Source organism: Protopterus annectens, chromosome 10.part0 (genome assembly GCF_019279795.1).
Source record: "Protopterus annectens isolate FY-2018-M chromosome 10.part0, PAN1.0, whole genome shotgun sequence".
NCBI classification, from domain to species: Eukaryota; Metazoa; Chordata; order Ceratodontiformes; family Protopteridae; genus Protopterus; species Protopterus annectens.
Window position 1 is genome coordinate 1451784475 of NC_056744.1, and position 23429 is coordinate 1451807903.

The 23429-nt window shown below is 39.6% G+C and overlaps 1 protein-coding gene across 2 annotated transcripts in view; it reads left to right on the forward strand.

Annotated features, from left to right (window-relative positions):
- The first annotated feature begins 476 nt into the window (after positions 1–476).
- Positions 477–23429, forward strand: part of EPS15 (epidermal growth factor receptor pathway substrate 15) — a 2462763-nt gene continuing 2439810 nt past the window's right edge. The window contains exon 1 of one of the 2 annotated variants that reach the window (XM_044086083.1): positions 477–555. In XM_044086083.1, the coding sequence (XP_043942018.1) occupies positions 523–555 (33 nt within the window). In that variant the 5' untranslated portion in view covers positions 477–522. The remainder of the gene's footprint in view (positions 556–23429) is intronic. The other variant, XM_044086082.1, reaches the window with a different exon arrangement.

Genomic DNA, 23429 nt, shown 5'->3' on the forward strand with positions numbered 1-23429 from the left:
ACATTTTTTTAGAAACGTGAGATTTTGTAAAACAAACAATATCTGTGACCATTGCAAAGGACAGAACGTCTTTTTTTTCAATTAAAAGCTTATTCTTGCAGCATTTTGTGTTGCTGTGCTGTTTCATATAACGGAGTGTTTCAGATACAAGATAATTGTTTTGTAACACTGTAAAAGAAAACTTATGAACTATTTTCCTAAAATTTTAGGAAATCTGTTGCTTTTTGTTGTAGGACACAGCATCCCACATAGGGAATATACTGCACAAAGACTGGAACCCTAGCAACGTGTATTGACGAAGATGAAGCTTGAGCTTTAAAGAAAAAAAACAAGCCGTGGTCTGCCACTGCCACAGCAAACATTCACCTCTGTCTGAATGTGGATCCAACTCCGTAACTTAGGAACTCCAGCTCCGGTTTTTGCACGACCGTGGAAGTTGCCGAACTTTGTTTGGGTGCGCTCGCTCTTCTGCTAGCGCTCAGTGCATGATGGGCGAAGGCCAGCTGTTGCGATAGGAACAGCATGGCGGCTCCTGTCACTCTTTCCTTAACTCAGGTAAAAAAGTATTTTCTGAAGATTTATTTTACGTTTCTTGCTTGTATTCGGCACCACCTAACCATTGGCTGTAGCTGGATGAGTTTTCCAAACATTGCATGGGTGGTAAAGTACGGGATACCTGACTGGGGATGGTTGTTATTTAGGGGGGTCTGGTTATTGGGACCGTTGCTGCACCGAAGCTACTGGGTGTAGCCCCGGCAAAGTCTGCATTGTGCTGTTTGGGTAAGCGATCTACTTTCCCTTGCAGGGATGGAGCCAGCTTCTACCCACACTGAATGTTTGGAACTGCAGAGGTTGTTAATGTTTTGAACTGCGTCCGGTAAAATTACAGTGTGTAAATACTTGCCCCGTGCTATAGCAGTCTTGCTTCTTACCCCTCCCTTCCCTACAGTTTGCTGTAGATTTTACGAAAGAGTTGTAGAATTTTTGTTTACCGGTCTTAAGTGATTGTTTCAAAACAATGTGTGTTGGTCTCTTTATTTTTTAAGTGCTGGGGGTGGGGTTGTTGATTTGTGCCCTGCGGTCCTTGTACACTGTGAATTTTGTGAGATACCTAGGTTTAAAGCGATGTAACCATTATTTTGCAATTGTACTGTCATCTAGACCCATGTGTTGTTGTTGAAACGTCAGAGGTACCCTTTAAAAAGTGCTTGGATAAATAGAAAACAATGTAGTAGCATGTATATCTGTAAAAGTGACGATCGCCCTTTAAAATACGAGAAAGTAAAGCTGTTAATTAACCCCTTGAACTCTGTGTACAGTATATCAGTTTCTGATAAAGTGACGTTCGTTTCATTTTAAACCAGTGGAATGTGAAGCTAAGAGGTTGCAAACCCGATTGCACCGTCATGTAAAGTGAAACATTATGTAAACAGCAGTTAAAGATTTTTGCTGCTTAGACTTGTTTGACTGCTAAACCTTGACTGGTTTTTACCGATGTAGGCTGGTTGAGGCTTTCCTGTTTTTAAAGTCCAGGGCAGCACTTTTGCAGGGTTGTTAACGAGTGTCGATAATAAGCAGTATCGGTGGTATTTCAGTTAATTTTTTGATGGGGAGCATTTTGTCTGTTTCATAAGTAGTGAGTAGGGTTGCCACCTTTTCAAATGGCCAAAGTGGGACATTTTTGGTACAAACATCAGATGTTACAGACCGACACATACCCATGGCCAATACAAAGGATAGAACTTAACATTTTTGCCTAAATAAAAGCTTATTCTTGTAGCATTTTAGTTGCTTATTTTGTTTCTTATAACATTTAGTTATTTCAAATATAGAATAACTGTTTTATGCAACTATTACATAAAATATAGGAAATAATTTTGTCCTACAGTCTCAGGACATTTGCCATTTTTACAATTTTTGTCAGGACACAACTGCCCAAAGAGGGACTGCCCCTCGCAAAGTGGGACAGGTGGTAACCCTAGTAGTGAGTGCCCAATCTGCAGGTACATGTGTGAACAAACAAGAAAGAGAAAAAGAAGGCCAGTATGTGTTCTCTAATGTACGCTTGTTATATTGCTGATTGCAACTAGCATGTACACATACTGACCTTCTTTTTCTCTTTCTAGTTTGGCTAAATATTAAGCGAAAATGCAACACCTAGCCTGTATGCAACTGGATAACGGGCAGTTGTTTTGAATGGAATCTGTGTGTACAAATCTGATTTCTTTGGCAATACTCCTGAGGGCTGGCACCTTAGAAAGTAAATTAATGAGAGTAACACATTGACTGCAGACAGTGACAGAATAGGCATAAGCAATTTCTTTCATAAAGTTGCTAGAACTTCATTTCTTATTCCTGTTGTTCCTCATTTACAGCTTTTTAATACGTATATGGTACTGCCTGCTTTGTTTGGCTTCCCTTATAAGCTTGCTCGTACATTGATAGATATTTGTTATAAAATATTAATTTAGTAAGGTAAGCAAATCCAAATTCAGCGTTTTCTTGAGTAGTTGCTCTGTCTAAAATTATCATTTGTCTTTTCCCTGTGTCAGTCCTAATTTGGGTATATGCTCTGTGGAGGGGGGAAGAGCCTGAAAACAGTGTTACTGTTTCTGAAATTTTGTGTAGAACATTAATGACAACCAGCAGGCTAGATCTTTGGGAGGTTTTTTTTTTTTTTTTTTTTTTTTTTTTTGGTAATAAAGTTAAGTGTATGCATTAGTTGAGGACATGTGGTTTGCTCTACAAAATGTCAATTTCAGCAAGAAATGTCCCTCTTTGTATATCAGAAAATGTGGCATGCCTAGCCAGAGTAGACTGCTTTGTGATCCTCTTCCAAAACTTGTTAACCCTGTCCATCTTGTTTTCGTAAGCCCAATGGCTCTTTTTTATATTACTTTAATCACATAATCTCCCTATCCAATCTCATTTGGTCCTTTTAGTGATTACTATAGCATCATGTTGTGAAGAGCCGACCTTTAAAGTAATTAAGCCTCCCTTACCCTTCCAGTCATTTTGTTTCACCTTATAATTGTATACCTTTCCACTTAAAGTGTCTCACCTACTAGCTGTGTGTTACAATACCTGTAACTCTAAGCATTTTCCTCCTTACTTTCAAAGTCCTTATTTAGTACCAATATATCATGTTATCCCACAGGGTAACTTTTAAAAGAAAAGTTATTTTAGAAATTTTCACCTTTTCATGTAACATGACAGTAAAATCATATTCTGTCATAAAGTGACAGCTTAATCATGTTGTGTCATATGCAAGTTATCTTTTCTAAATGTTACCAGTGAATGGGATAATTGAAATTTTTATGAAACGGTGAAATGTTATGCTCAGCAATGCAAGTAAATCTTGGGATACAATCAGTGAGTACTATTGTTAATTTTTGCATCTGTGAGCATGTACCAGTAAAAAAATATTGGCAGAGTCAAAAATTTAGTAAGATGCACCAAGAGGAAAAAAGGAACAACTTAGATTATTCTAGTTCTAATAATAAATTTGTAGATTAAATACAGTATTGGCACTAATTTCATTGTCTTCCAAATCATAACTACAATTTCAGCTTGGTTTCAGCTTTTGAAAGCAGTAATAATGTGTTTTTTAATTACATCAGAAAATTGAAAGGGAAGATTGTCTGTTTAACATATTGTTCAATAAATGATAAAATGGCCAACCCTCCTTCAAGATATAGTACATGTACTTGCAGCAAAACTTGTTCAGGCTTGTATCATTGTGTTGCGAAGACAAGGGTAGCACTACAGTTATGATAAGGGCTGCCACAAATAAAATTTCAGATTCCGTTAGTCAGGCAGTGTAGGTGGTGGTAGGAAAAACTCTCAGTTATCTTAAAGAAAGGGGGTATTCAGAAAGTAACATGACCATGCTTTAGTAAATAGCATGAAACTGTGTGATGCCGTCTGACAGTATTGTTATGTGCATGTGTCAACACATTAAAAATCTAACGGGGATAGTCCTGCATTTGTGAAAGTGCCAATTACCATGCAAACAGGTGGACTAGGCTAAGAAATGTCACATGACCTGGGCTGCCTGCATGTATGCAAAAAGCTTACTACAATGCATGTTCACTTGCTAATCCAAATACAAGGCACACACAAGTGAGAGCCCATACAAGGGCTTCACAGCAAAGTTCAAACTTTGTTTATTTATTAAGTTGGAAAGAAATTGGGCAATAAGGTAGTCAGAAATGCAGTCAAGTAGAAAAATACAGAAAAAGGCAATGAAAAGCAGAAAAGAGGCATAGGATGTGGAAGAGTATTTTGTATTGGGGAACATACCCTAACTCTTATCTTTAGAGTAAGGTTGAGAGAGAAGGAAGTAGTAGGATGATGTAAGTGGGAGAGAGGGTATGGGGATGGCAGCAGAGACACACAGACGAGTGACAAGGGAAGCTCTAATACAAAAGAGCGCAACAGTGGAGAGACCCAGTCAGGCAGGCAGGGGTGAAAAATGGTAATGGAAGTTTGGATGACAACAGGCAAGGATAAGTGACACAAGGAAGAGTAACACCATGATAGGAAATAGGATGGGCTTAGGACTCAATTACGATCTGCCTTACTGGGGAACCCATCAAGAAGTCAGTTGCTTTTATGGTTGACATCATTTCTGGGCTCTGTCACTGGATGGTGGTTGGGGCCTTGCAGCTATGTGACACTGATAGTTGCATGAAGAGGCAACCCTGGATGCCAGTCCTGTCTTGATCCACCAGACCATCTTAGTTATGAATGACCAGCCTCCACACCTCCTGCTAAATGAAACAAAATGAACCTTAGTGCCACTTCCTGAAGAGGAACGTATGCCCTTCACCAGAGAAGCAGCTCTCGACACCACCAGCTGGGTATGACTGGCTGTGCCTCTTGTCACTTTTGTATAGCACACTGGCACAGGTTCTGGATGGTAGCCAGTGTGGTTGTGCAATGGGCATTGAAGGTAGAAATAAGCTGAACAAGAGCAAAGTATAGTCCTGTGGAAAATAAGTGTATGTGGAGTTGTCATACAGTGTGGAAAATTCCAGGATGTATGGTGATAGTACCACATAAACATGCTTAGAAGAACAACAGGAACAGACAGCAGGGATGTAATTACTGCAGTAATAGTTTACCTGGAAAATGTAAAGGCTGCTGCTGAACTGCTTGACAGTTGTCACACATTTTGAATGCCAGTAATACACTGCAGCAATAAAGGCCAGTGGTACTGACACAAATGCATTACAGAATAGCAGTCAGGCAACAGCACTGAGCACCTGTCAGTAGTAACATATCTATAAGACACCTAGCAGTAAAATGCTGAAGTACTGCAGAAAAGAAAAGGAGTCAAACTACTGTTGTGTACCCAAGGTCTGTATGTTTGGTGTTATGATGATGTTATCAGGATTAATTGGCTGAAGTAAGGTTGGCAGCACGGTTATAAATTAAAACGGCTAGGTCTGTATGTTTGGTGTTATGATGTTATCAGGATTAATTAGCTGAAGTAAGGTCGGCAGCACGGTTATAAATTAAAACGGCTGTCAGTCATACAAATGGTGAACAAATATGCAGCATTAGATTTTAAACAGAAATGCAAAACTGAACGGTGTTGTGATAAGCAGGTGAAACAGAGATACAGTGGATATAAAAAATGTATACACCCTTGTTAAAATGCCAGGTTTTTGTGATATAAAAAATGAGACCATTCAAAACTTTTCCCACCTTTAATGTGATCTATAACCTGTACAATTCAATTGAAAATCAAACAAATCTGTTAGAGGAAAAAAATATTAAAAATAAAAAAGCTGGTCGCATAAGCGTGCACACCCTTAAATTAATACTTTGTTGAAGCACCTTTTTGATTTAATTACAGCATTCAGTCTTCTTTGGTACACACCTGCCATCAGTTAGAGACTCTGATTAACCCCAAATAAAGTTTGTCTGTCCTAGTAGAATTTTCCTGACATTTACTCAGTTGCCTGCTACAGAAAAAGCCATGGTTTGCAGACAGCTTACAAAGCATCAAAGGGATCTCATTGCTGAAAGGTATCAAGAAGGGTACAAAGTAAATTCCACAGCATTGGATATACCGTGGAACACAGTGAAGACGGTCATCAAAAAGTCGAAAAATGCGAAACAACAGTAATGTTACAAAGAATTGGACATCCCACCAAAATTGATGAAAAGACAAGACAAAAACTGGTCAGGGAGGCTGCCCAAGAGACCTACAGCAACACTGAAGGAGCTGCAGGAATTTCTGGCAAGTACTGGTTGTGTACTACATGTGACAACAGTCTCCTGTATTCTCCATATGTCTGGGCAATGGGATAGGGTTGCAAGACAGAAGCCTTTTCTTGTACAGAAAAACATCCAGGCCTGACAAAAATTTGCAAAGCAATTCATCAGGTCTCCCAAAGTGTGTGGAAAAATGTGTTATAGTCTGATGAGCCCAAGGTTGAACTTTTTGGCCGCAATTCCAAAAGGTCTGTTTGGCATGAAAACAACACTTTGCATCACCAAGGGAACACCATCCCCACCAAAGCATGGTGGTGGCAGTATCATGCTTTGGTGGTGTTTTTCTTCAGCTGGAACTGGGGCTTTAGTCAAGGTGAAGGGAATCATGAACAGTTCCAAATACCAGTCACTTTCGGCCCAAAACCTTCAGGTGTCTGCTAGAAAGCTGAAGATGAAGAGGAATTTCACCTTTCAGCATCACAGTGATTCCAAGCATACATATGTTGCCCATAAATTTGGAGAGACATGAGGAGAGGGAGGTCAGTAAGCCGAGGGTGCCAGAAACTGAAGTTTTCTGGGGACAGGAACCCAAATCACTCTTATCAAAAAGATGTGGGGCAATGTTGAAAGACATTGATCTGGAACATTTCTAGTCATGTCTTAATGGAAGAAGAATGCTCTGTTTTGAACAAAGGGCTTAATTTTATCTCTACTTGTGAGAGTAATGTCTCTTGATACTATTTTAGATTTAAGTGTTTTGTAGAAACATCATGTTGAAATTAGAGTTTGGCAACAGTACTTACGAACAATCATAGGTAGGTACTAGGCTATCGGCCCAAGGGCCTACGTAAGCCTAGCAAACAAGGTTCCCTGGCATATGCCACCCAAGAAAGTTATTTTCCTGTGCCACTGTTGAGCAGAGACACAGAAGTGAACCAAGTGAACCCTGGGGTGTATTTTCTATTTCCCATCCACTCATCAAGATTTTTCTTGAAGAATGCTAATGAAGAACTTTGCTTGACATAGATGGGTTGCCTGTTCCAGAGTATGGGAAATCTCTGGGACAGGAATCTATCCTTCCAGCATGTCCTGTTTGTTGTGGTGACAAGGTTTAGGTCCCTAGAGCTTGTAGCTCGGAAGGATTGGGATTTCTTTAGGTGTAGCATGTCCACCAAGCTCTGGGTTTGACATAGCTTTATCTTTTAGGCAGAGATCACCTTGGAGAAGGCGATATGCTACAGAGTAAAGCTGGAGTTTTTTGAGGTGGTCAGTGTAGGGCATTTGTTTGAGGCCAGTAATCCTCTTTGTGAGGTACTTCTGTGACCTTTCAGCTGCTGCAGATGTCTTGTGAGGTACATTCCAAAAGGGGCATTGTACTCCTATAATGGGTCTAATGAGTGTCGAGTAGAGGGGAACAGTGATCTCTTTTTTTCCTGGATGAGAACCCTTTTATGATGAGGTGTGCCACGTAGAAGGACTTCCTGACTACTGTGATGATGTCACTATCAAAGGAGAGACTACTGTCCACCTGGGTCCCAAGGTCTCTTATCACACATTCGGTGTTAAGTAGATTGCTGCCTATGTGGTAGTTCATGGGTACAGAGTTTTTACCAAAGGAGATGACTCTGCACTTTTTGGCATTGAGCTTGAGGCCATGGCTCTGACACCAGGCATCTGTCTCAGCAAGGCCCTTCTGTAGGATGTCCACATCATTTGGGGACTTGACTAAGGCTCCTAGTTTGCAGTCATCTGCAAACTTCGCTAGCCAGAGGCCTTCTGTGTTAGCCTGTACTTCAGAGAAGTAGATGACAAACAGGAGAGGTCCCAGGACGGAACCCTGTGGTACTCCACTTAAGTCACTGCTTTGAGGTCAGATTTGGAGTCTGCAACTTTTACAGTGTGGGTTCTGTCAGTGAGCCAATTGGCAACCCTTCTTGTGATGTAGGGATTTGTACCTAGTTTAGTGAGTTTAGCTATAATTCCTCCTTTTAGAAAATTAAGCACTTATGTTCCACATAACAATCCCTTAGTGGATGCATTTTTAAAACTTACAGAATATGAACTGCATAAATTTTATCATAGCAAAGGCAGCTCTAAGAATTCTAACAAGAGTAGAAATAATTTTGAGTTACTGAGAAGGAGAAGCACTTAGAAAATTACAAAGAAATGAAATGATAGCGATTAGATCTGCAGATAAAGGAGGTCCTGTTGTAATAATGGATTATGAGCAATATGTTGAAGCTATGGAGAGGATGTTATCTGACAGTAAGTTTTATAGTCAAGTTTTATAGTCCTATTACTGTAATGCAAGTACCTCAAATTATTTGCTCGATTACTACCATGTTATCTGATAATTTGAAAAGTGAACTCTCTTCCTGTGAAATGCATAAATATCTACAGGTAGAGAATCCTTTGATTCCTGTCATATTTAACAAAGGTCCACAAAGATGGACTCAGACCACCTATGAGACCAATAGTAGCAGGTGGTGGGTGGATAACAGAACCCATGTCCACATACATAGAGAAACATCTTCGCCCAATTATAAATAAATGTAGAACGGTCCTAAGGGATACCAAACAATTCCTTATTGATCTGTATGAATATATTAGTAGTTTTGGTAATGTTGGGGAGTTTATCTTTGTTACACTAGACATTCAGTCGCTTTTTACTATAATTCCGAATTCGTTGGGTATTTCCAATATACATGACTACCTGTCCAAAGGAAGTGAATATGACAATGTCAAAATAGATCTAATCTGTCAAATTTTAGAGACAGTATTGGAGAATAATGTTTTTATATTCAATGAACAGATTTACATTCAAAATGATGCCGTAGCTATGGGCACTTCTTGTGCCAATAGCTACGCCAACATGTTTTTGGCCCATTGGGAGAATATTTCTCTGTTTCGAGTAGAGTTATTTGTACAATATGTAACTTTTTATCGTCGTTTCGTGGACGATATTTTCCTTTTGTGGACAGGTAGTCAAGAACAACTAGCCGTTTTTGTTGATAAGATAATTAACCTTACTAGTTTTTTAAAATTTACCACGACATTATCAGATGCGAGGATTGAATATCTAGATGTTTTTATTGAAAAATTACCAAATGGTCTTATAAATACAGGAGTCTTTAGAAAACCCTGTTATAGGAATTCACTTCTGGCTAAGACTAGTATGCATCTGGGATATGTTTTCAAAAACCTGATTAAGGGTCGGGGAGTTAGAACATCCAGACTAAACCCTACAGAAGAAGGCTTTGTGACAGAGATGAATAGTCTAGAGAACAGACATATAAGTAAGTGATATAAGAAACATGAGATCAATGAGAACTTAACACTGATTAATAATCCGAGGAAAAATAGAGCACAACCATATCATGGACCAACAACTGACCTTGTTAACTATCGCCCCATAAGCCTGACTAGCCTGGTGTGCAAGGCTATGGAGTGCATCGTCATGGAACTCATTAACAAAGACATTGGAAACCTCCAAACACTTGACCTGACCCAGTTCGGCTTTAAGGGCAAATCATGCCTACTAAACCTGGTTGACTTCTTCGAGACAGCCATCAAGGCCATAGACGAGGGAAAGGTGGTTCACACAGCCTACCTTGACCTCGCCAAGCCTTTCGACACCATTCCCCACTCTGGTATTACAGAAAAACTCACCAGCCTGAACATAAACCCCTACTTCACAAGATGGGTTGCCAACTGGCTTACAGACAGAGCTCACACGGTACGAATAGCGGGCTCCAGGTCCGACTCTAAACCAGTCACAAGTGATGTCCTGCAAGGCTCGGTCCTACTGTTCAGCATATACTTCTCAGAAGTACAGGCAAACACAGGAGGAATATGGCTAACCAAGTTTGCCGATAACTGGGAGCCATAATTGACTCTCCGGCTGACACAGACATCCTCCAAAAGGGCCTTACTGAGATGGACACCTGGTGTCAAAGTCATGGCCTCAAGCTAAATGCCAAACAATGCATAGTCACCCCGTTTGGGGAAAAACAAAACACCCACGAATTACCACATAGGTGGCAGCCCCCTTAATACAGAAGAGGTAGTAAGAGATCTGGGGACCCAGGTAGATAGTAATTTCTCCTTTGACAATCATATTGCCAAAGTAGTTAGGAAATCCTTGTATGTGGTCCATCTAATTACTAAAGGGTTCGCATCTAGAAATAAAGAGGTTATAGTGCCCCTCTACTCGTCACTCATTAGACCCATCATAGAGTACAATGCCCCATTTGGGATGCACCTCACAAGACACTTCCAACAGCTGGAAAGACTACAAAAGTACCTCACCAAGAGGATTACTGGTCTCAAACATATGTCCTATGCAGCCCGACTGAAAAAACTCTGGCTGTACTCAGTGGCATATCGCTTACTCAGAGGTGATCTCTGACTGACTTACAAAGCCATGTCCAACTCAGAATCGATGGACATGCTCCATCTAAAGAAATCCAAGTCACTGCGAGCCACGAGCTCTAGTGAGCTAAACCTCGCCACAACAATAAATAGAACATGCTGGAGGGATATATTCCTGTTGCAGAGACTCCCCATGCTTTGGAACAAAATTCCAAATTGCATCAGGCAGAGCCCCTCACTAACACTCTTCAAGAGAAACCTTGACGAGTGGATGGGTAACAGGAAATACGCCCCTGAGATCACTTCATTGGCTCTGCTTGACAGAGGATCAGTTAATTAATCAATGGGGCAGCGAAAGCCGACACACTCTGGCTAGGTTTATAAATGCCTTCAGGCAGATAGCCTAGTACCTACCTAAGAACCTATGAACAGCAGTGGTTGAAAAAGTGGCCACATCTAGCTTCAATAGTAGTTCTTTAAAGATTCCACTTTTTTATACCAGTGATAATAAACAACTTGCAGATATTTTCACTAAAAATTTGTCTATTTTTAGCAGTTAATTCGGATATAAATGAATTAATAGGGGATAGACCTAGGGTCTCCTATAAGAATAAGAAGAATTTGAAGAGGTTACTCTGTTACAGTACTGTCGGGAAAGACAGAGTAGATGCAGACACATCAACACAACCTTGTGGGAGATGTAATTATTCTCTGTATATTAATACCAGTAGTACCTTTATACATCCGGGTACACATAAGAAATATGTTTTTAAGACATCAGCAACTTGCCTTACACCTCATGTAGTATACTTAGCGAAGTGTGAGCTCTGCCATTCATTTTATATAGGAAAGACAGATTGTGTCCTTAAGGACAGAATAAGAGAACATCTTTATAACATTCTAATTAAATCTGAATGTAATGCACTGTCAAAACATATCATGAGTTTAGGAGAAGAACAGAGTTTTTTACTTTTAGGGCTATAGATGTCATTATACCAAGTATTAGAAAGGGTGACATTAGAAAATTTTGTATTGGATAGGATGACATTAGAAATTTTACATAGAGCAGGGAAGTTAACTGGATTATTGTTATGAGTGCAGATAAAGGGAAGAGGACTTGATGAAAGAGCATCTATAAAACCTCTCTTAAAAAATAGGAGAATAAATAAATGAATGTTTTATATGATTATAATATATTATTATTAGATTATAATCTTGACCAATGGATGGGAGATCGCAGATATACCCCAGGGATTACCTCAGTGTCACTGCTCAACAGAGGCACAGCAAAATAATGGGTATAGTTCCCCATACTAAAGGGGTGGCGTAAGCCACAAAACTATGGGCTAGGCTTGTAAATGCCCTCGGGCAGATAGCCTAGTATGAACCTATGAACCTATATATTTTAAAAATGTACTACTTTATACAAGATGCATATATGAACATGTTTTTAATTATTTGTATATATTGTTTTTAGTTCATAAAGCATTTTTTATATATATATTTGTGCATTATGGCTTTAACTTAGTTGCTTAGACAGAAATGTATCTGTGATTGGATACAGGAAGTTTGAATCTGTTTTAAATAGGATTTTTTATGTTTAACTGTATTAAGGTCTGATGAAGCTATTAAGTGAAAGGGCTTACCAACATTTTTGATTTTGTCTCAAATTTTATGTTGTATTAAGCTGACAGAGTGCTTGGTTGTCTTCGCTACCATCTTTGACTGTGGTTTATCTACAAGAATACTGATTGCTGTAATTAAATCAAAAGGTGCTTCAACAAAGTATTAGTTTTAAGGGTGTGCACACTTGTGCAATGAGCTTATTGTACATTTTTATTTTTTTATATTTTTTCCCTAACAGATTTTCAATTGAATTGTACAGGTTATAGATCACATTAAAGGTGTGAAAATTTTTGAAATGATTTATTATGGTCCCATTTTTTTATATCACAAAAACCTGGCATTTTAACAGGGGTGTGTTGTTGTGTCTTTCGGCTTTTCCCGGTTAGGGGTCGCCACAACAGAACTTCGGTCCGCTAATGATTGGCAGTAGATTTTTACGTGCTGAGTTGTTGGCCCTGACGCACAACCTTCAATGAAGGTATGCCCATTCACGCATGTCTCCACACAGAGATGCTCTAGCTGAGAATCGAACAGGACAATGTCTTACTGTGAGGCGACAACGCTACCGCAGCACCACCATTTTAACAGGGGTGTGTAAACTTTTTATATCCACTGTATGTAGGCCTGGCAGCAGTGCAGTGCACATACTCAGTGCCTGAATGCTCAGACCTAGCTCCATTGGCAAAAAAGCTTTGATAACCATGTTGCCAAAGTGGTTAGAAAATCCTTCTATGTGACCCATCTGATCACGAAAGGGTTTGCATCAAGATCTAAGGATGTAATGGTGCCTCTCTACTCTTCCCTCATCAGACCCATTATTGAGTACAATGCACCAATTGGAATGTACCTGGCTAGACATCTCCAGCAGCTGGAGAGACCACAGAGGTACCTAACCAAGAGGATTACTGGCCTCAAACAGTTGCCCTATGCAGCACTATTGAAAAAGCTAAGACTGTTCTCTGTTGCATACCGCTTTCTCAGAGGCGATCTCTGTCTAACGTACAGAGCCATGTCCAACCCAGAATTGTTGAACATGCTCCATCTTAGCAAAACCAAATCTACTCGAGCTACACGCTCTAGGGATATAAACCTCAACACAACAATGAATAGAACATGCTGGAGGGATAGATTCCCTTTGGGACCCTGTTCCATAGTAAGGGAAGTCTCTGCGATCTACATAAGACAGAGCCCCTCACTATCACTCTTCAAGAGGAACCTTGATGAGTGGATGGGTAACAGAAAGTTCACATCGGGGATCACACCAACAGCACTACTAGATAGGGGCCAAGGGTACTAGCTGCTAGTACAAGGGTCTAGGGAACTACTAAAGGGGCGGTGAATACCGCACAACATGGCTGGGCTAACATATACCTTTGGGCAGATAGCCCAGTACCAGCCTATGAACCTATAAGCCATTTCTGTTTGATTTGCTCCTGTGTTACAGAACACAACCACGAACGGTTAATAAGCACAGCATATCCATGTACATCAGAGACAACCTATAGATGCACAGAATTAATAGTTATGTAGAAGAAAACTCAATTGTGGCAGTAGAACAAAAAGGTAAAAGGAAAGTCATATGGAACAAAGGATCATTTGTTAAAGTCAAGGTGGAGGACTTAAAAAGGGGAAGAATCTTGGGTATGGCATGGATAGACTACAAAATAGCATTTGACAGTATACCACATTCATTGATAAGGAGTGCTTAAAATGTACACTGATTACACTGCAGCAACCTTGAAACAGTGGCAAACTACTTTGCAGTTAAGCCATGATAAAGAGCAACTTATTATTCTAGGAATAAAAATTAAAATTCAAAGGGGGATATTCCAGGGTGACTTTGTCACTGCTGCTCTTTTATCTTGCCCTTAACTCATTAAGCTGCCTACTTAACAAAATTAGGTCTTGGCTACGATTTGGCTCCTTGAAAACAACAAAATACAAAAAATTCTCATCTGTTATGAATGATTTAAAACTGTATAGATCTTCAGAAGAGGAACTGAAAGCAAAACTGAAAATGGTTAAAACTTTTTCAGATGATATAAGAATGTCGTTTGGTCTTGATAAATTTGCAAAAGCAACCTTTTTAAGTAGGAAAGCTGCAGCACCAACAAAATATTAGCCAGGGACCGGAATGTAACATAAAATGTAATATAAAAGAAAAAAGAGTGTATAAATATTTGGGAATTGAAGAAGATTTAACAATAAAACGGGAACAAATCTGAATAAAACTTAGGAATAATTTAGAAGACTAAAATTGTTCCTAGATGCTAGTGCTGTTTTCAGTACTGAAGTCCAAGCTATAAACCAATTTGCCTTTCTTGTCCTAACTTACAGTTTTGGAGTGATTAGCTGACCCCAGAAGGTGTCGGATTGATTGGACAGGAAAATAAGAAGGATGCTTCATGCTCATCAAATGATTTATAAAAATCATTGTATACCAAGACTGAATATTCCCTGTTCTGAAAGAGGCATGGGCCTCCTCAAAATTGATTACATGTATAGATCTGCAGTCCTAGGACTGCATACATATCTGCTGACCTCAAAAGACTAAAATGTAGTGAAAGTTTTAAACACGAGGAGAGTAAGTCTTAGATGACTTCCCTGCTTAGTTTAGCAGAAGCATATTATTTTCAAGTGGGAATGGAAATAAAACCAGAGTTTGATGAAAATCGGGCAGCAACTGAATGTAAGAAAAAAACAAAAAAATATATAAGGTGAAGGATCAGATGAGAAGGTAATAAATGTGGAAAATGCTTAAATATAATTGCAAATCTAGAAACTTTTGGAACAACCTCATGTTGATCAGGATCGAAACGGGAATGGTTAAGGAGAGGTGAATTGAAACCAAAAGACGGAAGGTTAACATTGGCAGCCCAAGATAGTGGACTACATACACATTGGTTTACAAAGTCCATTGAACATGTGGGAGAAACAGACAAATGTATGTCTTGTAAAAAAGAATTGGAAATGGTCTTGCATCTCATTGCTGTTGTGATAAATTAATGGTCGAAAGACTGTATATTGAAAGGCATAATAATGTGGCAAGACTGTTGCATTGGGGATTGTGCAAACATTATAAAATTGAGGTAAATGAGAAACTTTGGAAACACAAGCCACAAAGCATTATAGAAAATTATGAAGTTTATATCACATGGGATCACCCATTACCAGCATTTCAAAAAATAGAAGCGAGAAAACCAGATATAGTAGACCATGAAAAGAAGACAAAAGTAGCATTGATCATAGAAATTGCGACACACGTTGACTACAAAGTCATAAAGTATCAGGATTTGCAGGCAGAAATGAGGGCAATGTGGAAGAAGGATACCCAGACAGTTCCAGTAGTAGGAACAACGGGTCTTAAAATTTACAGTCGTACTTGGATATGTTACTGATGCATTAAACTCTGTATGAATTGCAGAAGGTGTCAGTATTGGGCATACTGCAGGTGCTGCAAAGAGCACTTCTGGCTAACAACGTTTGAAACCGTACTAATTTTATGAACTTTAATCATAATTTGATTTAAGAATGGGGTCCATTCCTGTCAAGATCTTCGAAAAAGACTTGGAAAAGTAAAAAAAAAGAGAGTGCACTGTAAGGGTTACTGTAATATGACAAAGTATTTTATTCCTCCTTATTGTAGCCTGGTATCTCTGTCCCTAAAGTAATCAAATTGGTGGAAAGTGCCAGGATGGTACTTTTTGAAATCACTGTACTACTACTGGTACTGCTTACCAGAATGAGTGATGCCTGTGGCGTCACTTATCTTATTGGCAAGCCTGCATGAGGCATCAAGTTTGTACAAGGAGCTGTCATTGGAGTCCCCCAGCAGAATTCCTACCATACACTGATCTTGACAAGTCCAGGAATAAAAATAATGGCTAAGCTTAGTGCTGAAGTTCACAGAAATCACATGAAGTGCATTGAATGGCAGCAGAGTAGCCTAATGCCATTTATGGGGGCACAATGCATGTGATCAGAGTGGCCCAGGGTGACAGCTGAGTAGTTTAAATCTCAGAGGCACACACTACCTGTGTAATGTACATGCCTGAACACAGCCCCACTGGGCAGCTAGGTAGCTCGATGACCGTGGAATTTTTGTTTTCTTTTGTTACCCCTCATTGCTGCTGACCCTCAGCTGCCTCCAGTTCCTCTCCTTGTTTACTGGACTCATCTTTGCCTCCCTGGTTTCAGTGAGACCCATGTTCAGGGCAAGTGAGGAGATCAGGGACTCTGGGAACAGGTAGAAAATAATGCAGTACCTGTGGGGTATAGGGCACATCCAGACAGAAAGCGCAAGCAGCCGGCAGATTGGTGAGTGTTCCCCTGGGCAGAAGATGTGTTGTTGGTACTGTAGCAAGGGACAGTGTTTAAACCATGTACTCCCATATAACAGTGTGGTACAGTGTAGCAGCAGTTATGACATTTCCTTTCATTTCACAAGGTGGGTCTATCCCTAGGTGGTGGGGTCAGTGAGGCAGTGGGAGTCTGGTTCAGCATGGACGGTCTTGTATACGCATATTGATCCATTTATGTTCTCACAGGTGTAGATGAGTTGTCATGTAGATAAACAACAGCACACTGAGAATGTTACAGTTCAAAAGAGACAGCTGTTTGGGTGGTAGCCCTACAGACACATGGTAGGTGTATCCTAGGCACATATAAGCCCTTCAAGGACCAGGTGTAACATTGGAATGTTGTAGCAGATAAATGGTCACAACAGCACGGTGTTGCAAGTATGTCAGAGGGTAACTGACATATTACATGCAGGGAACAGAGTACACAAGAGGGAACTGATGTCAAGGCTGCTTTCACAGCACACTGTCCAGTCGGAGACAGAGCATTTCCTAATAACATTGACAAGTGATACTGACAATGTACTAATTTTGGGAGGTGGTCTAGATAAGGGAGCAGGAATGGTTAGTGATTCCCTGGGCGAGTACTGTCAGTGATGGTCTTGTTGCACATTAGTAGGTCATCCATTCAGTGTACATATTAGTGTAGCAAAGCAGAAGACTGTCCACATTTTTGGGGGATGCACCAGGCGAGTTGTGTGTTAAGCCATTGCAAGCACCTCTGCACAGGGCATTGACATATACCATGCTGCATTTCTCTCACCCAGGGCTTTGAAATCTCAACAGATGCATCCTGAACTAACAGGTATGTATGTGCAGAATGCTTGAGCAAATTCCTGGCATGTAGCAGTTCACATGTCTGTCTGCATGGTTGGTGGTGGTGGTGGTGGGAGTGGGGGTGGGGGGGGGGGGTTCAGATGTATACCAGTATTCATTTGATTTCATAATCTGTATGCATTCATAGGTTCCACTGGGACAGGATCCCAGTACTGCTGCGCATACACCTCCACAGGTGTAGAGGGCCCATAATGGAAATGGTGATATTATTTGCACATGTGCTGTATGTGGGAGTCATGGGCATTGCCTGGGTTGACCATAGATGCTCTGCTTGGTGCACACGTCCTGGCAGTTGATGGAGTGGAAACCCTTCCTGTTAATCTTCTGGTGTTATGTGGAACAGGCGGGTCCTTGATCATGTGAGTGCAGACAGTGATTCCCCAGGCCCTCAGAGAAACAGGCTATGTCATAGAATGCTTGCGTGGTTGTGGTGTTTTTCCCCCTTCTGTTTGTTGGAACCACATCTGCTCCTTGGCATGCATCAGTGTCACATCTAGGAAGTGGTGCAGGATTTGCGAAGTTGATGGCAGCGAAACTCATAGCATGTTCTCCGTTGGATACTGGAAGGATCTGTTAGCAAAAATGGTTAATGCTTCCCAAACTCTTATGAGTGTTGGGATAGACATTTCAAGCATGTCCCTTGATCCGATGTGAAGACTACATCAGTCAACCAGCTCTTGTATCGTATATCTGTGTTCACACAGTAGTGGTCAGCTGTGTCCCAGTTCTAGAGGTGATGGTGTATTCGCCACTGACTGACTCTTCTGTTATGTAGTGTGTGGTGACGACCAACATCATGGGCATTGTCATCCAGAATACTGCTAACGTGTTCTGAGAAACTAAAGTAGATGCTGCTCTTACCATCATTGTGCAAGCAATAGTCCTGTTCTCCAGGAAAAGGATGTACAGAAATGCTGATTGCTGTGGCTCATTCTATTTTTTTTTTTTCCATATTTTGAGCCACACCTCCATGTTTATCATCATTTCTTGAAGCAGTAGCTCTCATTAACATGTTGACTGTCATTTGCAGGTCATTATGCAGTCCCTTGCATGCAATGCACACTGCTGTATTTTCCTATAGTAACATGGTTGAACTTTTGTCTCTGAATCGACCCCTCACTGTGTGCTGCTTCCATGTTGTTTAGTGTAATGCAGTGTGCTGATTGTTTGTGAAGGTCCCAGAAAATATTATGTGGGTGCATCCCTGATTTCTGCCGTGGTATTATGTTGTAATACCAGTTCCCAACAGGGGCGGGGTACCTAAAACCCAAACAGTTTTATGCCCTTCAGTCTTGATGGCTCTTTGTTGAAATGGCGCTGGAAATGCAGAGTGCCGAAAAGCTGGAAAAAGACTGAAAATATGTAGAAGAACAAATCTTGAATTATCTGTTCTCCTTAAAAAGCTCAACACCCCCCCCCCCAGCTTATGTATACCAATTCCTAGATCACTATACCTCAGAGAAAAGGGAATATTCTGAGAAATAGCACATCAGACTTTGTATATACAAGTCTGATGTTTTGGCCATTCAGACTCTGTCAAAACTTGCTCTAGTGGGTCCCGCCATTTCAGATGGTTACCATCTTGACAGTGTTTTATGCAAAATCCTTGAGAATGACAAAGGGAGTCTATTTCATGTGGATGTTGAACAGCATGAATATGTTAAAGGGGAGATTCTAATCTCTGAATCTTTTGATATTCGTTGAAGATCAAAGCAGCATTTGTAAAAGGCCAGTAGTGCATGCTGCTTAACTTGATCTTGGTAGGACATTCAACAGTGCTCCATGTAATAGTAAAAATGTCAATAATTGTCAATCCATGTGTAATTAAATAGGTAAAACAGTGAATTTAGTTTTAGAACACAACAAATTATGGTGGAAAGGTGCCTGTTTTTTCTCACTGTAGGGGTGTCAGTGGTATACCACGGGGCTCTGTACTGTTGGTCACTTTTCTTTGGACCATTAATCTCTGATGTGAAAGGCAGTCGCTAGTTGGGTAATTATTTCTATAAAAGATGTTGGTTTTCCAAGAGAGAATACAAAAAAACAAAAAAAAAAAACAGACCAGATACAGGTGTAATTACTTTAACTTTAGTGTTAGTGAAGGTAGAATCATGAGATGTGGCAAAAAGGCATCCACTATGATTTCAAAGTCATAGAAAAAGCATCATCATCATCATCATCATCATTAAAGAGCAAGGGGCACTGACAGACAACAGTTAATACATTAATGAGTGCATATCTGTCAAAAACCTACATCTCATCTTATTTCAAAGGGTATTCAAAGGGTATGTACAGTCCTTCCAGGGAAATCCTTGTATTGCTTTATACCTTGCTGATCTTAACCATTATTAAAGTCAATGTTCTCTCTGAGCAATCCACTTGAAACAACTTAAAACACCTTTATAAACATGACACGCTGCACATAGGCATGGGTACACACATAATTAGAAAACAAACCATTGCAAACATTTTTCTTTTTCATACATAGGTGGTTTCTTTCTTAACAGTCATTCACTTCAGCATTACATAAATAGCTCAAGTCCTGTCTTCCCTGAAAATTCACTCTTCTTGAACATTATTCTGCATGTATTCTTCCCACAAATTCCACTTATTTCTATGTATATTGCTCCTTTCTTTTTTAAAGATTCCACCTTCACTGCTGTTATCTTCTTTACAACCATCAATAATTCAGTTACAGTTGAATTAGATTTTAATTTCCATTTTCCAGTAATTGCTTTTTTTTGGCAGCCACCAGCCTTAAACTCAGTAGGCCTTACTATGTCTGGGCAGTTCAGTTACTGTATCTCAGCTCAAAATAATAATTTCCTTAGTTATGTAATATACTTCGAATTTATTATAAAGTACCCTGTAGGGAGTGTTTAAAATCTGCAAACTCTTTGCATTCCTAGAAAAAAAAGTAACCCTATCTTTCCTATCACATCTTTAACGTTTTCTGTCTACCTGTAGAAACAATTCCCTGAAAGGTATTTGGAGTATAACAATACCTATTTAAACACTTTTTCACACAAAAATACTAAACCCTTTACATTTTGTTGCATACCTGGGAAATATACAATTTCTTCCCATTGTTCCTTTGTGTATTGCCATTTCATTCCATTCTGATTTCTCAATCTTGTCTAACTTTTTCTGATTTGATTCTTATAGCTATCATGCAGTATTTTATGACATACTAAATATCCCCTTTTTAATCACAGTTTCTATTGTAGACTCTGCTAAAAAGTCAACCAAAGATGCTCTTTTAATACTCCCATATCCTTTTCTGTTTGCCTAAACCCGGTTATCAATCCCTGCTAGGGAAAGAAGTCTCTGACTCGTAGTCCAAAGTGCTTACTGGCCTTATCCTACTTGGAGACTTTTCCCTCTCTAGTTATTAACTCCCAATACCCTTAAATCCTTTGCTTATTTTCTCCAGTAAATTATAGCCCCCTCTTGCCTGTGTTCTATGCCCCTAAATTAAGTCATCTCTATTAGTAAAATTTCCTTTCACCATTTCTGTATTGGCTTACTTCTTAAAATACTTTACTTTGTAAGTATGATTTTCTGTAAGTAATAGTTGTTCTCTCTAAATCCAAAGTCTTACCTTTCCCTTATTTTATGCACCTTCTACCATTTCAGCATAAATTCTTTCCACATTGATTTATAGATTTCTGTTTGCATTGTGTAGATTTACCTTAACAATGTAATTGTAGATAATCCCTTCAAATCTGATAATGTTAAACTGTTTTGTTCTTTGGGAAGAACCCCCCTTTCATTTCCAACTTCTTTCAATTTTTTATCAGTTGTGAACCATAACATCTCCTATGGTTAATTAAAAATACGCCTGTCCTATATATATTTTTAAAGCAGCTGGAAACCTTTTCACTGCTTGTACCTTGAGTGTCTATGTCTCCAATTTTTGTATTATCTCTTGTTTAGACTCTTCCCACATTTCTTTAGATGCTGCAATAAGTCCTTGTGAATCTTTAGACCTAAATACCTCCTCTTATTGTGAGCATTGCCGAAACAATTCATGTGTGGTAACCTAATTAACCACTGTAACCTTTGCTTTATCTTAATTTATCGTATACCCTGAAAAAAATGTAAAACTGTCTTCAAATGTCCTGTGACACTGAAATATCCTTTGCTGGATTTGTTAAATAGAGAATAATTGCTAATAAGGCTAACTTTTTGAGTACCGTATCAGTTATACCCTCAAAATTTTGAGTACCTTATTTTCTTTGCCAATGGCTCTAAATATAAAGCAAATAACACCTGAGAAAGAAGACACCCTTGCCCGGTTCTTCTGTTCAGTCACAGCTTGTCAAAGAGGCACCTTCCCATCTTGATTCTTGCCTCAGACCCTGCATAGATCTTCCTGATTAATTCATTATTCTATCAGAAAATGCAAATGCTGCCATTCTCCTGCTCAAAAAATCCTAACCAACTCTGTCAAATGCCTTTTCTGAATCAAAACCAGCAACAATAGTTGCATTTTCCTGCACTGTGCTTCCATGTGAGGCATCATTGTTTAATTCAAGTTGTTAAATGTTTGCGTTCCCTTTACAAAACCACATTGATCTAGATCTGCCTGTTTTGTCAACACCATAGCCATTCTCTTAGTATAGATGTACAATGCTTTCTAATCATGGTTCGAAATTAAAATTGGTCTTTATGAACTTGGGTTTAAATGGTCTCTGCCCTGTTTGGATAGTACAGCCACCGCAGCTTTCTTCCAAGATGCTGGTACAGTGTTCTTCATATTCATTGTTGCCTTTGCTATATGGGTATGCATCTACTTTTTATCATGGAATTTACAGTTTACCGAATTGCAAGTGAATGACTCCACTTACCTGAAACTGCAGTTCTTTGAAAGTCCACTTTTCCGATATCTGTTTCATCAACATATGTAGTGTATTGCTGGTAGTGTGAGAAGCTGTTGTATACAGCTGTATATTAGACACCTGTTTTCTGAGGATGTGCAGCAGGTACAGGAAAGTCATATATTGGCAAATGGAAAAGGTTTTCTAGTTGGTGCCAACAGCATAACCGACACTCATTCAGAGCTAGCTGTTCTATGGTTTTACAGCATTCATGCGGGTTACTATCCTATGACCTTCCTTATTCCTCTATCAGGTTTCATTTATCAGCATGTCTGCCCATGGATCTTCCTCTTTCAAGGTAATCGCATGCCAAAATGTTCTTAAAGGGGTTTTTCAAGCAAACCGGTGGCCCCTCCTTGGGATCTTAAGTTTGTGTTAAAGAAACTAACATTTGCTGCATTTGTATCAATTAATCTGGCTGACTCAATGTTCTTAACATGGAAAACCGTTTTATTGATTGGTCTGACCTCTGCAGGAAGGGTATCTGATTTGCAAGCTTTTATGGCGAGTCAACCCTACCTTATTTTCCACAGGGGCAGGGTTTCTTGAGAACTAACCCTTCTTTTATGCCTAAAGTGGTATCCAAGTTTACTGTCCATCTCCTCCTCCTTTTTCTGTTCTGAACCTAAAATTGAGGGCAAAAGGATACTTCTTACCTTGGATGTCCACAGACAAGTCAGGTCATATCCTGACAGAAGTAAATCTTTCAGATTATTGGCTCAGTTGTTCATTTTTCAAATGGTTGTTTAAGGTTATTACCGTTTGTTATACTCACCATGACAAATCTATTACAGGCAGGGTCAAGGCCCGCTCTATAAGGATCTTGGCTTCTTCTATGGCTTTTTGGAAAATGTTAGATTCTATAAGTATTCTAGAAGCTACTACTTGGTCCTCTGTACATACTTTTACAAAGCATTTTAAGCTGGATTCCTTCTCTAGATCTAGGTCATGCTTTGCTAGGACCCTTCTCCTTCCACATACCAAATATAGTTAGCTGTGGTAATCTGGCCGTATAGCTAAGGCTGTTGCAGCAATGATCAATATGAAGAACATTGTACAGTGTAAATTGAACTTACTTTAACAGTAGATGTTCGAATAATCACTGCTGTAGTAGCCACTCCCTCCCTCCATC